Consider the following 15,942-nt stretch of genomic DNA (forward strand, 5'->3'; position numbering starts at 1 on the left):
GGGGATGTAAAAAAGGTAGTTTTAGTCTCTGGTCAACCTACAAATTTATCTTGTTAAAACCCTCACATATGTACTCTAGCAATAGTTCTATAAATCTTGGGTAAATTTTATCCTTAGTGTCATTTGTGTAGGAAATTAAGGCTTAAAGAGTCAGAATACCAGGAACTGACCTGCCTCGGCTGCAGGGCCATAAGGAGGAAACAAGCCCCTACCCTGTCTGTCTAGGAGGCCACTGAGAGACGTGGGCGTCAAAAGTGGCCAAGGAGCAGGGAGGCAGACAAGCCCTGGCTGTTGGTATAGAAGTGTGAGTCTGAGTTGGGGGACCAACCCTCGAGGGGAGGGTTTGGGGGCACCGAGGTCTAAGTTTTCCTTAGCTGGTACGTCTATATTTTGTTTGCCTCATTGTGTGGCAAACAGTTTGTTTTGCTAGCTATACTGGTCACCAATCAGGCTTATACGCAGGGCTGAAATGCAGTAAGGGGGCATGATTAAAATGGAAGAGCATACCAAGGAGAGCACATCCAGCCTTTTTACAAGCTTGGGCAATCCCAGCAATAACAGCTTCAGTCGTATGGAGGTCAAGTTTTCCACAGGCAAAATAATCAAGGAAAAAGAGCGGCTCTGCTCCTTGTGCCAGAATATCATTTACACACATCGCAACCAAATCTTGACCAATGGTGTCATGTTTACTGCACTGCTGGGCAATCTACCAAAGAGTAAAAACATCCACATTAGAGAGTAAGTTCCAAACTATATCTTGTCAATTATCAGAGAAGGCTGACAAATAATGACTTTTGGCTAGTGCTGTGAACATCTAAAGACAAAAGAACACTGAATTCTGATAAGCTATTTGGTCCCAAATTATTTCCTTTTGTCCTAGATATACTCTCAAAGACACTGTGTTATTAGAAACATGTAGCCATTGTAGCAAAATAATATTTGGTATGGTTCTCTTTAGTGCATATATATCAAGAGAAAGATATTTGATACATAGTAAATTCATATCTTTCACAAAAGGCCTTGATTCACATAGGTGTCTGATTACCTTCAGTTTCGTTCCAACGCCATCTGTTCCACAGGCAAGAAGAGGATCAGTGAAACCAGCTGCTTTCAAATCAAAAAGACCAGCAAAACCTCCGAGTTCAACATCACAGCCTGTTGGAGAGAAAATTTATTTCTTGCTGCATTTCAACAGCAAAGGATTGATAAAGAAAGCAGGTATTAAAGGGGCAGACACATCCTTTTGAGTTTAAGATCATGGATAAGAAATGCTTTCCCTACTATTAGAGATAAGAAAGCAGAAGACTGAGTTTGGCTTAAAGAGGACAAGACATAGCAAGTTGGCATTAGTCTGGAACATTTTCCTCAGTTAACTACAAAGCCCCAAATCAATACACAATGTTTGCTATGGTTGATGAACTAGCAAAGGACAGGATCTGACTTACCTGGTCTGGAGGTGGCCTTTGCTAAAGGTTTAATTTTCTGGACCAGCATATTACCAGCTGCAATGTCTACCCCAGATTCCTTATAAGTCAGGCCCCTAAAAAGTTCAAAAAATAAACTAAGACATCACCAGGGAAATATTATTTTAACCTTAAAATATTATTTAAAGCAGAAGATATTCACTAGGCATTTTTCAGATCCCCTAATGTGTTTGGCCCCATCCAGAGATTTTGATTTGGCTGGTCTAGGGCAGGTCCTAGGAATCGAAATGTGTTTAAACAACCTCCCCAGTTGATAATCACTATTTGGAACTACTTCTCTAACTTAACTATTTCTTCCAGAAGTACCTGCCATAGGCAGGTAAATATATCAACATTTGACCACAACCTTTCTCTGTTCAATTTTCGTACGGGAAGGAAAAGAGTACTAAAACTGAGTCAAAAAAGTGAAAATTAGGATAAGAACTCTAGAAAGAAATCCCTTAATAATGAAACTGAACTCTTACTGCAGTAATAGAGAACTGTATCAGTTTTCTTATAAAAACTATAAGAAATGATTTTAAAAACTCAAAAAAAACAAAACAAAAAACCCCACACCAAAACCCCACCAAAACCAGGTAATGATTATTCAAAGCATCATTTCCATCTTTATAATAGTGCCAACAAGCTCGAGCATTCCATTTAGTGCTCATTTGCTCAGTCCTGTCCGACTCTTTGCAACACCATGGACAGTCCACCAGCCTCCTCTGTCCATGGAATTCTCCAGGCAAAAACACTAGAATGGGTTGCCATTTCCTTCTCCAGAGGATCTTCCTGACTGAGGGATTGAAAGTGCCTTCTATGTCTCCTGCATTGCAGGCAGATTCTTTACCCACTGAGCCATTGGGGAAGCCCAGTCATGTTAAATGGCACTGTTACTTTGGTAGTCTAGCCTTACAAAAACAACAACTCTGGCCTAGTGGGATTCAGGGATATAGGAAGAAATACCTCCAGTTTTATTAGAAACAAGATGCCAGGGAACCAACAGATTTGAGACTTTTGGCAGCTAACTACAAAAAAGCTGGCAGTCTAGGGTCACACTAGGATAGGAAATGAAGTTCTACTGATTAGAAATAGATCATTTCAATAGGATCGAATTTCTTTTTTAAAATGTGGACCATTTTTAAAGTCATTATTGAATTTGCTACAATACTGCTTGTTTTATGTTTTTGTTTTTTTGGCCACAAGGCATGTGGGATCTTAGCTTCCTGATCAGGGATCAACCCTGTACACCCTATTGCACTGGAAGGTGAAGTCTCAACCACTGGACTACCAGGTAAGTCCCAGAATCTACTCATTTTAAAAGTTAAAAAAATAAAATTTTAGCATGTTATTTTAATGTTCAATTAAAACAATTCAATTATATAAAGTTATTTGCCTATCAGTAACAGTACAGCTTGAATTAAGTTGCTAACTGTCTCTCATTTTGTCCTAAAACAAGTATTTATCATACATGAACTCAATGAACATACTGTGATAAGATCAAGACACTCACATCTGCAGTTAATAGTTCATTGATATTTTACAAAGGAATAGCTGTATATGACAATAAGTGAAGTTATAAAATACACTTCAGTAATATAACTGCAGTGACCAAATGAGATGGTAAAATTTATAGTATAATCAAAGCTATAAAGTTAAGATAACCAATATTTTCATCTCAAATTCTTTTGATAAAATCAGGATAACTAAGATATATATAACAGTAATATGTAAATATATGATACGTCAAGGAATAAAAATCCCTTCCCCTATTTTTCTTGATGAATAATTGACAGCTGATTGCATACACCTAAAATGTATAATGTGAAAAAAACCTTTTAACAGCACATTTCAAATATGAGCTACCATGAAGTTTTTTCCATTTCATTTGAATATAACTAGTAGTTTTGATTCAAACTAAATGCAAATCAAAATTGGATCAGTTTCAGAGTTCAAAATACAGAATGCCTTAGTTCAGATTCAGTGGAGTTTTCTACATTGCCACCTGCCAGTTCTAAAGCTGTGCTGTGATCACCTGGGTTGCAAGTTTACCTGGGCTGATGGAGGAAAGCTATGGCTCGAAAACCGATGTCTTTCCTATAAACAGCTCCCTCAAACTTTATAGCGGTGAGTCCTTTCCTGGCTTCTTCAAGGGCTGAGATGAGATTTTCCCTGATGGCTGTGACACTGAGGACCCTTCCCCCGTTAGTCACCACCTTGCCATCTTTTAGGGCAGTGCCTGCTTGGAACACCTCCAGTCCTAAAGCCCGAGCCTCAGGAAACCCTGTAAGAGAGCATATTTGACACATCAATTACAATAATATTATACACTGTGGCTTATTCATTTTGAGAGGGTTTTTTTTTTTTTCTTTAGAACAGGTATTTTATTTTTTGCTTTGTCTATTATAAAGGATTTATGTACCAAATGTTAAAAGTCAAAACACACACAATATATTCCACAGCTGAGCACCACTCCCTAACTGAACAGGAAAAGAAAGGACTAAACAACAGCACCTGGCAGTATTTGGGGTGGAGGGGAAGTAAGACTATGCTATGCTATGCTATGCTAAGTCGCTTCAGTCGTGTCCGACTCTGTGCGACCCCATAGATGGCAGCTCACCAGGCTCCGCCGTCCCTAGGATTCTCCAGGCAAGAATACTGGAGTGGGTTGCCATTTCTTTCTCCATTGAGAGGGTTTTTTAAAAATAAAATCTTTATTTCACTTAAATGAATTTTCACAAGAATCCTAACAGAAAGGAATTATGTGATATAACAGTAAATCGACTCTTCCTCTAAGAACAGCCTGTTCTGCTCTAGGATGACAACTGTATTACACTAAAGCCTTGTGTTATTACAAGATCTATTACACAGATCTCATGTAATAATGATTATCTCAATGAAGGGAAAAAAAAGGCAAGCTCTGAAGTTTGGTACTAGAAGTGTAGTTATTTTCTCCTGAAAAGTAAAAACTTAAACATCAATGAATAAATCCTGATCATTTTTTACTCAAGAGTAAAAGAATTTTTTGCTTTTCCACAGCCAACTAGATAAGGTTGCTTTTCCTTTTTAAATATTATTAAATTGTATTTTCTAAATTCTGCAATGGCCAATCCATACAAAGATAACCTATTAAGAAAACTTTTTATATCCTCAGTTTGTCCTTTTCCTTTAGTACCGTATTTGGTAATCTGTTAAATTTTTTCTGTATCAATTAAAAAAAAAGTTTTTTTAACTGAAGTAAAGTGGTTTATAATATTGTGTCTTCTCCTGGTGTTTGTGTAAGATAGGGGCACTTAGTCATGGATACCCAAATATCTGGTGGTATCAGTAACATCTAATATTGGGGCATCAGAAACTATTACACTTGTCACTAAAACTTTAGGGAAATTTCACTGATACAAAGATCTTGATTCTAACCCTTTCCTTTCTTTGTTTTAAAAGGCAATCAGTTCCTAACTGCCCAGTTACCATGTGTGGTATTTACAGGGCAATGGACTTCCTGTCTGGGTAAGACAGTAAATAGGCGGTCTGGAACTTATTTACCATTTTAAAACACTGAGTTATATATACATTGGTTACAATCATTTAACTGTTAATAGATGCCTCACCTCCTATAAAGAGAAACAGAAGAGAAGGCTATAGTTCTGAAACTGCTTTAATTCTGCCATCAAAGTGACTACGAGGTATACTGCAAACTGGGGGAAGGGTTAATCTGTGACCAGAGATCACGCCCTGAAATCTGAAACTTACATTTCAAATTTACAACATCCTTGATGTAGTTTATACTAATGTTCCTCTGACTCTCATATATTCCCATTATCTTCCTGGCTCTTGGAGGATGGAGGAAAAAGGCCGGACTGGGTGATTCTCCAGAAACTTGGCTAGGCCCACTTAAGTGTTCATTGTGCAGAAAGGGAAATGGATGGCAGTTCCTAAATACAGCAATTTTAGATATCTGGACACCCATATCCAAGCAACAAGCAACGAGTTATGTTAAGAACCCCTGAAAAGTTACTGATGGCCTCACACCCTTACAGGGAGCTTTGCATGGGACAAAGGCCTACTGTGGTACTGTTCACATTGTCTTTCAACCTTGCATTCTCTGATGTTCACCTGTTATCTCTATACCCTTGGTGTAGTCTCCTGGATAACCTTTACTTGCCATGACCACAGTTACGGCAGCACAGTTGTCCAGCCAAACAGGCAGAGATGTGCAGAGCAGGCCATCTAAGGTAGACTGAATCACTTCATAAAGATCACTTTTAAGAAGTGGGAGGATCACCTGGATAAAACACAATCAATGTGACAACTGAGAAATTTCAATTCTCCTGGGATATTTTATTCACTGAGATAGCAGAACTTGCATTATATTTCTCAAAGGTAATTATTTCAAGGCTGAAAAATCCTAATATTAAAATAGCACACATCTTTTTTACTCACTTGGCACTCTGGATCACCAAAACGGCAATTAAACTCCAGAACTTTTGGGCCGTTCTTGGTTAGCATTATACCAGCATAGAGGACACCTTCATTTAAAAAAAAAAAAAACTTTAATGAAGACATTGTATTGTGACTATGAAATTTAGAATATAGACTCAATGTTTTGGAATGATCATAACCAATGTTACCAAAGTGGTCAATAAAAAGGTGGTTTAAAAAAAGAGAAAATGCTGTAAACTTCCTCCATGAATCATGTCCACAATGACATCCATGTGCTTACCCGTGTATGGCATACCCTCCTCCTGCATGCCATTCACTGTCCTCTGAAGAATGGTATTTTTAATTTTTAGCAACAAATCCTTAGAAACCTGGGGAATACAGAGAAATATTTAAATGTAATTGGCATTAAACTAAAAACGTCCTCACCCACAATAAGGCTCCTTTGTATACTTCCAATATAGCCTGCACACCTCGTAAGCCTGTAAGTTGAAAATCTAGAGTTTATAAAATTAATTATAGAAATCAGAGCTAGAGTTAGTTCTTATATTAAAATCATTTTCACCAAATGGTAGTTTTAATACATAAAGTCTAAAGTAAACCATGTTTGTTTTTTAATCTTTTAATTAAGAAAAATATCAAAAAGGCACCACGTTATTAGCACAAACAATTATAACTATCATCAGTGAAAGGAAGTGTGAGTTTCTAAGTGCTATTTATAATATGCTCAATGCAGATTTTTCATAAAACTGTCCAAGAATTGTGTGGAAACATACTTTATCCACTATAGTAGAAAGAGAAGAACAAATGTGACAGTCTGACTTGCTTCTTGATACAACACACCCACTCTTACTGAGCACTTATTGTTGGGCCCTGGATATCCAAAGATGCATAAGAGATAATTCCAGATTATAACTGGCTCAAGGGGTAAAAACAGGGTGTAGAAAGGAGGGGCTGGAAGGATCTGTTTAATCCCCATCTAAGTTAGTTCCTCAAAGGCTTTTAGAAAAGGTTAGTTTTAGAGTGAGACCATAAAAGATATTTTTCATTTACCAGGAAAACCAATTTGATGATTAGTAATGTCATTTACAGGAAAAAAACAAAAACAAACCAGAATAAGGAAAAGTGTCTAAGAGTTCTTTGCAAAGACCAAAGGATGACTACCTGAGGGGCTGGACAGTAGGCTCCCATTCCCCCCGTGTTGGGGCCCTGATCACCCTCCAGCAATCGCTTATGGTCCTGTGCTGGCGGCATGGGGGCCACAGTCCTTCCATCAGTGAAGCACAGACACTGCAGAAAAAACAGTCCACTTAACCAAAAAGTTAAAAAAAAAAATTTAATAAGGAGAACTATACGTACCTTAACTCCAATTAGAGAAAGAGAGTTTTTTTTTAAGTAAAATGATTTAAAACATAAATAACTTTTGTAGATCAAGTATCAAAAAGATTTTGTATATTCACTTCTGAAGGATCTGTAATTTTTGAGCTAGGTTGGTCAAGGGGTGGGTCAAGCTACTCCCAAATGTAAAATATTTCAACCTCCCCCTCTTTAAATAACGTGTGATATAAGTCCAGTTCCCCTACTGATACACTAGGGGTGATTAAAAGAAGATAAATTACTTTTTCACTTGTATCCAAAATACTAAACACATATAAATTCCTTCGTATTGCTCAGTTTATGCTCTTGGATGAAGCAACCAGAATAAATCAAGCTTTGTTTGGGGATCATAGATCAGATAACACAGTGTATACTCTATACAAGTTCAAAAGATGGATATACATACAGACACCTCTTCTCCTTCAAGAAGTTCTTCAATGACAACTGTTTCTCCCGCTTCTCCGAAAGCTTTACCCTTATTGGGAGATAAAAAACAAAGAGAAATTATAAGCTTTCATTACTTAATCGGCTGCTATCATTCTGTACCATTTGTATGATGAACCAACGCACTAGTTTATAATTTCTCTTTCCCTTTCTGAAAGCTGCATAGGAACATATATATGAATGTCTTCTATTTTTAAAGTGACAACAATGTAGAGTTAGCACTGGTACAGAAGTAATGAATACATCATTAGAACCCTCCTGGGGAGCCACCTTTCCAGGTTCAATAAGGCAACAGGGAAACAGATGTTTTCATCATTACTTAACTCTTATTTCCGATTACAATTATGTTTGGTTATAGTAATTATACCATACTGTCTGTGAAAGCAGATTTCCAAAAGATGGAGAAACCCAAAACAACCAAGATGGATCATAAAAGCCAAAACATTAGGGGCTTCCCTGGTGGTCCAGTGATTGGGAATCTGCTTGCCAGTGTGGGGGTCCCGGGGTTCAATTCCTGGTCTGGCAGAGTTCTGCACGCCACAGAGCAGCTAAGCCCCCATGCTGTAACTACTGAGCCCACGTGCGGCAACTGCTGAAGCCCATGCGCCTGCAGTCTGTGCTCTGCAGCAGGAGAGGCCACTGCAGTAAGAGGCCCGGGCCCCACAGTGAGGAGGGGCCACTTGCCAACCGTCAAAGCCTGTGCATGGCAGTGAAGACCCAGCGCAGCCAAAAATAAAACCTTTTTTTTCTTAAAAAAAAAAAAAGCAAAACATAATAAAATAAAAAGCAATATATGTTAACATTGTTTCACTTTTCTTAAGACCTGAGACACCAAGAACAGATACTTTTTCTTTTTTTTTTACAGAAATGGATTATAATGCATAGTATTATGAACAGTAACTACTATGCATTTTCCTCATCTTGAGGATAAGAATCTGTAAGTATTTGCCAAATTGGGAGTAGTTATCCAGTGTGACTTGAAAATTATGAACTTTTTTCAGGAGGATCAACTTACCTGCATAATCTCCCTGGCAGCTTCACAGGCCTCCTCTTTGCTCTTGGCAACAATTACCCCTTTCCCAGCTGCAAGACCACTGGCTTTCACAACCAAAGCAGGGAAGTCTGCACTGTGAAGACAGAGGAAATTTCAATATTCAGTAAATCCTTACGAGTCAAAAGTTTAAAACACTTTCAGATTTTGTGATGATATGCTATAGCAACAACTAAAAAGCAGGAAGAAAAAAAACAGCTAACACCATTTTGATGTACTTCCTGTCAGGATTCTTTTCTTCTGTATTCCTCTGTAGTTAACTGTGATCATATGGTACATACAATTTTGCTTTTCTCACCTACCCTGAGAGCATTATCAACAAACCTTGGGGGAAAAATAGCAGCAGTATAGCATGGATAAGGAATGATCTTTAAGATACAAAGTAGTGACTCATAGACCAATATAAGCACGGATACATAATTTCTCCAAGTACACGTAAGAAACTGTTGTTGGTAGTTTTTTCTGTTGAGTAGACCTCGAGATCTAGGAGACTTACCCAAAGTAACTAACTAAATTGTTACGTCCAAGGAATCTGGCTACTAGGAAACAATAAACTTCAATGTAGGATAAAGAATAAATAAGAATAACTGAAATGAAAACTATGGATCTGAAGTTTGTGACATTGTACAGGAGGCAGGGATCAAGACCACCCCCAAGAAAAAGAAACGCAAAAAGGCAAAATGGTTGTCTGAGGAGGCCTTACAAATAGCTATGAAAAGAAGAGAAGCGAAAGGCAAAGGAGAAAAGGAAAGATATACCCATTTGAATGCACTTCCAAAGAATAGCAAGGAGAGATAAGCCTTCCTCAGTGATCAATGCAAAGAAATAGAGGAAAACAATCAAATGGGAAAGACTAGAGATCTCTTCAAGAAAATCAGAGATACCAAGGGAACATTTCATGCAAAGACGGGCACAATAAAGGACAGAAATGGTATGGACCTAACAGAAGCAGAAGATATTAAGAAGTGGCAAGAATACACAAAAGAACTATACAAAAAGATCTTCACGACCTAGATAATCCTGATGGTGTGATCACTCACCTAGAGCCAGACATCCTGGAATGCAAAGTCAAGTGGGTCTTAGGAAGCATCATCATGGACAAAGCTAGTAGAGGTGATGGAATTCCAGTGGAGCTATTCCAAATCTTAAAAGATGATGCTGTGAAAGTGCTGCACTCAATATGCGAGCAAATTCGGAAAACTCAGCAGTAGCCACAGGACTGGAAAAGGTCAGTTTTCATTCCAATCCCAAAGAAAGGCAATGCCAAAGAATGCTCAAACTACCGCACAACTGCACTCATCTCACACTCTAGCAAAGTAATGCTCAAAATTCTCCAAGACAGGCTTCAACAGTAAGTGAACCGTGAACTTCTAGATGTTCAAGCTGGATTTAGAAAAGGTAGAGGAACCAGAGATCAAATTGCCAACATTTGCTGGATCATCGAAAAAGCAAGCGAGTTCCAGAAAAACATCTACTTCTGCTTTATTGACTATGCCAAAGCCTTTGACTGTGTGGATCACAACAAACTATGGAAAATTCTTAAAGAGAAGGGAATACCAGACCACCTGACCTGCCTCTTGAGAAATCTGTATGCAGATCAGGAAGCAACAGTTAGAACTGGACATGGAACAACAGACTGGTTCCAAATTGGGAAAGGAGTACATCAAGGATGCATACTGTCACCATGCTTATTTAACTTATATGCAGAGTACATCATGAGAAACACTGGGCTGGATGAAGCACAAGTTGGAATCAAGATTGCCGGAAGAAATATCAATAACCTCAGATAAGGAGATGACACCACCCTTATGGCAGAAAGTGAAGAAGAACTAAAGAGCCTCTTGATGAAGGTGAAAGAGGAGAGTGAAAAAGTTGGCTTAAAGCTCAACATTCAGAAAACTAAGATCACGGCATCCGGTCCCATCACTTCATGGCAAATAGATGGGGAAACACTGGGAACGGTGAGAGACTTTATTTTCTTGGGCTCCAAAATCACTGCAGATGGTGACTACAGCCATGAAATTAAAAGATGCTTACTCCTTAGAAGAAATTTTATGATCAACCTAGGCAGCATATTAAAAAGCAGAGACATTACTTTGCCAAGAAAGGTCCATCTAGTCAAAGCTATGGTCTTTCCAGTAGTCATGAATGGATGTGCGAGTTGGACTATAAAGAAAGCTGAGCACTGAAGAATTGATGCTTTTGACCTGTGGTATTGGAGAAGACTCTTGAGAGTTCCTTGGACAGCAAGGAGATCCAACCAATCCATTCGAAAGGAAATCAGTCCTGAATACTCATTGGAAGGACTGATCCTGAAGCTGAAACTCCAATACTTTGGCCACCTGAGAAGAACTGACTCATTTGAAAAGACCCTGATGCGGGGAAAGAAATGAAGGTGGGAGAAGGGGACAACAGAGGATGAGATCGTTGGATGGCATCACCGACTGAATGAACATGAGTTTGAGTAAACTCTGGGAGTTGGTGATGGACAGGGAGGCCTGGCATGTTGCTGTTCATGGGGTCGCAAAGAGTTGGACATGACTGAGCGACTACACTGAACACGAAAACATACCATGTAGCTAGATGTGTCAACAAAAAAGGGCAAAGTCATGTATCTTCCAACATTTATTTATTGCTCAATGTTTTCCATATAATAAAGAACAGGATGTTTAATTCAAGATTTAGGATTGAACAGTGGTGGCAGAAGGCCAAGTGATGATTCTTCTCTCTAGTTAATTATTTATGAAAAAAAAATCCATACCCTTTACGTTGTAAGAGGCCACTGTGTCAATCTGGCTGACAGTGCACGACTACAGAACCAGATACATCGTTTCCCCCCATAAACTTTCCAGCAGAATTGTTAAAAAGCTTATCGTTCTGCAAGGCCACAGGAGTGAACCTCATTTTATTTTGATGTTGGAAAAAGGCAATCTATATTCTATGAGTTTTCCCCTAGAATTACCTTAGTATAAACTTGTAACAGTGACTCATACATTCCAATATCATAACAAGATAACAAGACAACTGCCCTTCACAGGCTGTCTTCTATCTACCTCATAATGAAGTCACAGGCTTCTTCAGGTTTAGTGAAAGCTCTCCATCTTGCAGTTGGGATTCCGTGTCGGTCCATAAACTCTTTGGCAAATCTCTTGCTGGACTCTAATTGAGCTGCTTCTGCTGTGGGGCCAAAGCACCGAACTCCCACAGAGTTCAGGTTCCCAACAATTCCTAGTGATGGAAACAAGCAGCCAAGTCAGGTCTCTGCGGGGCCTTTTCATTCTGAAGAATTAGGGTTGACTAAAGCTACACTGAGATAAGGCAGATGGCAGAGAGTAGGACACGTGAACATTTTTCATGTTTTCTACAGGATATAGCAAAATGCTACTTGCACATGGTTCAAGTACAACAAAAATTTACGTTATATTCAAATATATGGATAGAGCAGAATAAAAACAAAATATTTCTTATGGCTGCAAATTTGATCTCTCATTCAAATTTACTCATATTATTATTTATATTATCCACAATAGTAATGCTTGGGAGAAAAAAAATCCTAGAATCCATAAATTTCAAGAGGGCGAAAACTTTTTCCAATATATCAGGAAACCTCATCTGTAAAATGTATCAGATTAGATGATCTCTAAGATCCTGTTGGCACAGTATATATATCGTCACAATAAATAGAAATGAACTTTACCAGCAGCCAGAGGTGCCTCTGGTCCAACAACTACGAATTCAATTTTCTCATCTTTGCAGAACTGAGCAAGGGCCGTGTGATCACTGATTGAGATGTCTGTGAAAAGAGAAAAGAAACACACCCATCTTGTTTATATAAACATACTTGTTTAAGGTATAATAAATAAGTGTCTTGCTGAAGTCTAAGTACTATACTCTGGTATGCCTATTAATTGTTGATTTTCTTTTACTGGTGCAGTAGAGTTTCACCATGAGAAATTCAGAGCAGAGTACATTAGGCTAACCAACAAAGCTGAGTTCTCTATTTTGTTATCACCACAGTGACAGAAAACTGAGTCTAAGTTTCCCAAGAGCTGTACTCTTTTGACTGTAGTGTTCACGTCACTAGTGTTGATTATAAACAAAACATTGTACCAGAGAATATACTCAGAAACTGGCCTTTGAAATGTCATTCATTCAAGATTTACTAAAAATTACTATGTGCTAGATAACTGTCCTAGTCACTGAGTTAAGATGTACACACAAACAGGGTCCCTACACTTAGAATACTTATATTTCACTATGGGAATGCTGGGTTATGACCATCCAAGCAAACTAATAAAGTTAGGCAAATCTGATGTGAAGTAAATTGGGAGGCAGGGGCTCTTTGTGCAAAGATGTTTAAGCTAAGAACAGAATGGTGATTTTATGACCTTCCTCACTTTCCCAACCTACCAACAAGGTAAATCTCAATGGAGTTCTAAGTAGTAGTGGTATCAACCATATACTGGGTATGAGTTGGTTTTATAGGCACTCTTTCACTTCACTGTATCTGGGCCACCATTCCTAATCTGGCTGAAGTCTCGAATTACTCTGCATGTATGTGGTGTTTGTGATGTGTAGGGAGTAAGCGCAGAAAAGGTAGAGATCTCAACGTACAGAAACTGCCTGAGTAGGATAAGGATGGAGTACCATGAACTCTGGGTTAGTAGGTGCAAACACAACTGGGCTGAGCAGAGCCAAGTACCTCAGCACAGCAAAGGAAGGTGACACACCTAATCTGTCAATACAAGTGATGGAAGTCTCATGACAATCTTGGGAGATTTTCATGGGCTGGTCTGTGTAACATCAACTGCAGCTAGACAAAATGTGCCAATTCTTAAAAAAAAAAAACAAAAAAACCTCAGTCCCAAAGCTAAGATCCCAGGGAAGCAGATAGTTTCTCATTCATCTCTTATTTGTGGTCTCGTGTACAATTATCTTCTCCCAGTTTGTGGCTCACCGGATCTATGTTCTCCCCGTAAATATTATATGCCACGCAGAGTACTAGGCACAGTGTACACAGTGCAAAATCAGACAGGTGAGTTCCTTGCCCTCATGCAGTTTACATTTTAGAGCTTCTGTTCTAGGAGGGAAGTGAAGATAAGAGACAGACGAGAAAAATAAAAGAAGACACAGGTAACAGTTCACTTTAGGAAAGTCCTCTTTGAGGAGGTAACGTAAGTTGAGACCTGAATGATGAGGAGCCAGTCGTGCTGGGGGTGAGAACAAAGTGCAAGGCAGCTCTGTTTGGGAAACTGCCAGGACCACATGGATAGAGCACCGTGAAAAGAAAACAAAGAATACAAAAGATCAGGCGGAAAGGCAGAGAGGGGCAGATCACAACAAGTTTTGTAAGCAACAGTAAGGAGTTTGAGTTTTATGCTAATTACTATGAGAAGTTACTGGAGAGTTTAATGCAGCATAAGAATTGATCACCTTCTTATATTTACCAGTGGAAGAGATAAAGGCTGAGATCTCTTATGGAGTAAGAATTAGCAGAACTCACATTTAATAGCACTGCTCAATTTTTCATTCCCCAAAATATATACCCAAATACCTTTAATCTGTATTAGGTACTGCTTTGTGACTTTCTTATTAGACATGTTTTAAAGGTTTAAACTAATTTAAGGTAAGGAAGTGCTATAATCTGAACAACAGAATACCTTAAATTTATGACATATGGCAATTATTCAAATTACCACATACATTTTTGGGTTAAGCAAAGCATTCAAATCTGAACAGCGATTGACCCTTACAAAGAACAGATGTGGTCGACAGTTTATCATTTGCAATTGTTCACTTTTACTTAAAAAAAAGTGATTACCAGCATTTGCAATCTTCTCAGAGCAGGCGGTGCCTGCATTTCCCGGGGTAACCAGCACTTGTCTGACATGAGTGGACTGTGCAAGTTTCCAGGCCAGAGTGTGCTCCCGTCCCCCGCTGCCAATGACAAGCACTCGGGCTGCCATTGGGCTATCCACAAAGCAGGAACTCAGCAGGAAGATGAAAGCTGCAGAAAGAAAACCACAGTTGACCGTTTTAAACTGGGATTCATCATTTAAGAAATATGACTGTACTCTTAAGGATTAGCGTGGTACTTTAGAAATAAGGCAGACTGGCATAGAGAGCTTGATTTAAAAAAACAAACAAAAAACTATGAACAATCACCCTTTCTAGGGCTTCACTTTCAGAAGATTTAATAATCATCAAACCTCAGTTAAAAATGAGTCTTAATGTTGTTTCCAGTGGTTAAGAATCCATCTTCCAACGCAGGGGACATGGGTTTGATCCCTGGCCAGGGAACTAAGACACCACATGCCGTGCAGCTCACGTGCACAATATACTACGGTGCTGCAGCTCACGCGACACGCTAGAGAGAAGCCTGTGCACCACAAAGAAGACCGGATGGAGCCAAATAAATAAATTCTGATGGCCATATAGTCGCTGTTGCAATTACTGAACTCTGCCATTACAGCACAAAGAGCAGCCTTGGATAAGAGACAAATGTGGTCCAGTTATGCTCAGCAAAAACTTACACAGAACAGGCATAGGCTGTAGGTCATAGTTTGCCTATTTCTGTTCTAAGCAACAAGAAGCTATAAGAGGTTTATAAAGAATTAAGTGTGGCTATGTTTCAATAAAACTTTATTTATGAACATAGCAATTTGAATTTTACATAACTGTCATAGAAACATCACTTTTCCTTTTTTCCCCTAACCATTTAACAACATAAAAATTATTCTTATTTAGTGAACTGTACAAAAACAGATAGTAGGAAGCACTGGCACCAAGAGCTATAGTCTGCTGATCCCCATTTAAGAAGCTGGTGCAGGGCTTCCCTGGTGGTGTAGCGGTTAAGAATCTACCTGCCAATGCAAGAGACACAGGTTCGATCCCTGGTATGGGAAGATACCACATGCCTCGGAGTAACTAAGCGTGTGTGTCACAACCACTGAGCTAGCGTTCTAGAGACTGGGAGCACTTCTGGGCCCCCTCACCCTAGAGCCCCTTCCCCACAACAAGAGAAGCCACCACGATGAAAGGCCCATGCACTACAACAAAGAGTAGACCCTGCTCTCTCTGCAACTAGAGAAAGCAAAAGCAAAGCAAAAAAGATTCAGTGCAGCCAAAGATACAAATAGGTAAGTAAATCTTAAAAAAAAAAAGTGCAAT

General features: G+C 38.9%; 1 protein-coding gene across 12 annotated transcripts in view; it reads right to left on the reverse strand.

The window, feature by feature from the left end:
- GART (phosphoribosylglycinamide formyltransferase, phosphoribosylglycinamide synthetase, phosphoribosylaminoimidazole synthetase) overlaps positions 1-15,942 on the reverse strand; it is a 30,839-nt gene that overhangs the window by 12,531 nt on the left and 2,366 nt on the right. For 10 of the 12 annotated variants that reach the window (XR_014077660.1, XR_014077661.1, XM_081572910.1 and 7 more), the window contains exons 3-15: positions 14,594-14,779; positions 12,470-12,565; positions 11,826-12,000; positions 8,737-8,848; positions 7,684-7,752; positions 7,065-7,190; positions 6,184-6,271; positions 5,904-5,989; positions 5,577-5,745; positions 3,516-3,747; positions 1,446-1,540; positions 1,046-1,155; positions 508-706 (exon numbers count right to left, since the gene is read on the reverse strand). Coding sequence is in view for 10 of the 12 variants with exons in the window: in XM_081572910.1 (XP_081429036.1) it covers positions 508-706; positions 1,046-1,155; positions 1,446-1,540; positions 3,516-3,747; positions 5,577-5,745; positions 5,904-5,989; positions 6,184-6,271; positions 7,065-7,190; positions 7,684-7,752; positions 8,737-8,848; positions 11,826-12,000; positions 12,470-12,565; positions 14,594-14,738 (1,702 nt within the window). In the remaining 2 variants the exon portion in view is untranslated. Of the gene's footprint in view, positions 1-507; positions 707-1,045; positions 1,156-1,445; positions 1,541-3,511; positions 3,748-5,576; positions 5,746-5,903; positions 5,990-6,183; positions 6,272-7,064; positions 7,191-7,683; positions 7,753-8,736; positions 8,849-11,825; positions 12,032-12,447; positions 12,566-14,593; positions 14,780-15,942 lie in introns of those variants that run through there. The other 2 variants (XM_081572917.1, XM_081572918.1) reach the window with 2 other exon arrangements.

The sequence above is a fragment of the Giraffa tippelskirchi genome, chromosome 2 (assembly GCF_054371585.1).
Source record: "Giraffa tippelskirchi isolate mGirTip1 chromosome 2, T2T-mGirTip1v1.2.pri, whole genome shotgun sequence".
Classification (NCBI taxonomy): Eukaryota; Metazoa; Chordata; class Mammalia; order Artiodactyla; family Giraffidae; genus Giraffa; species Giraffa tippelskirchi.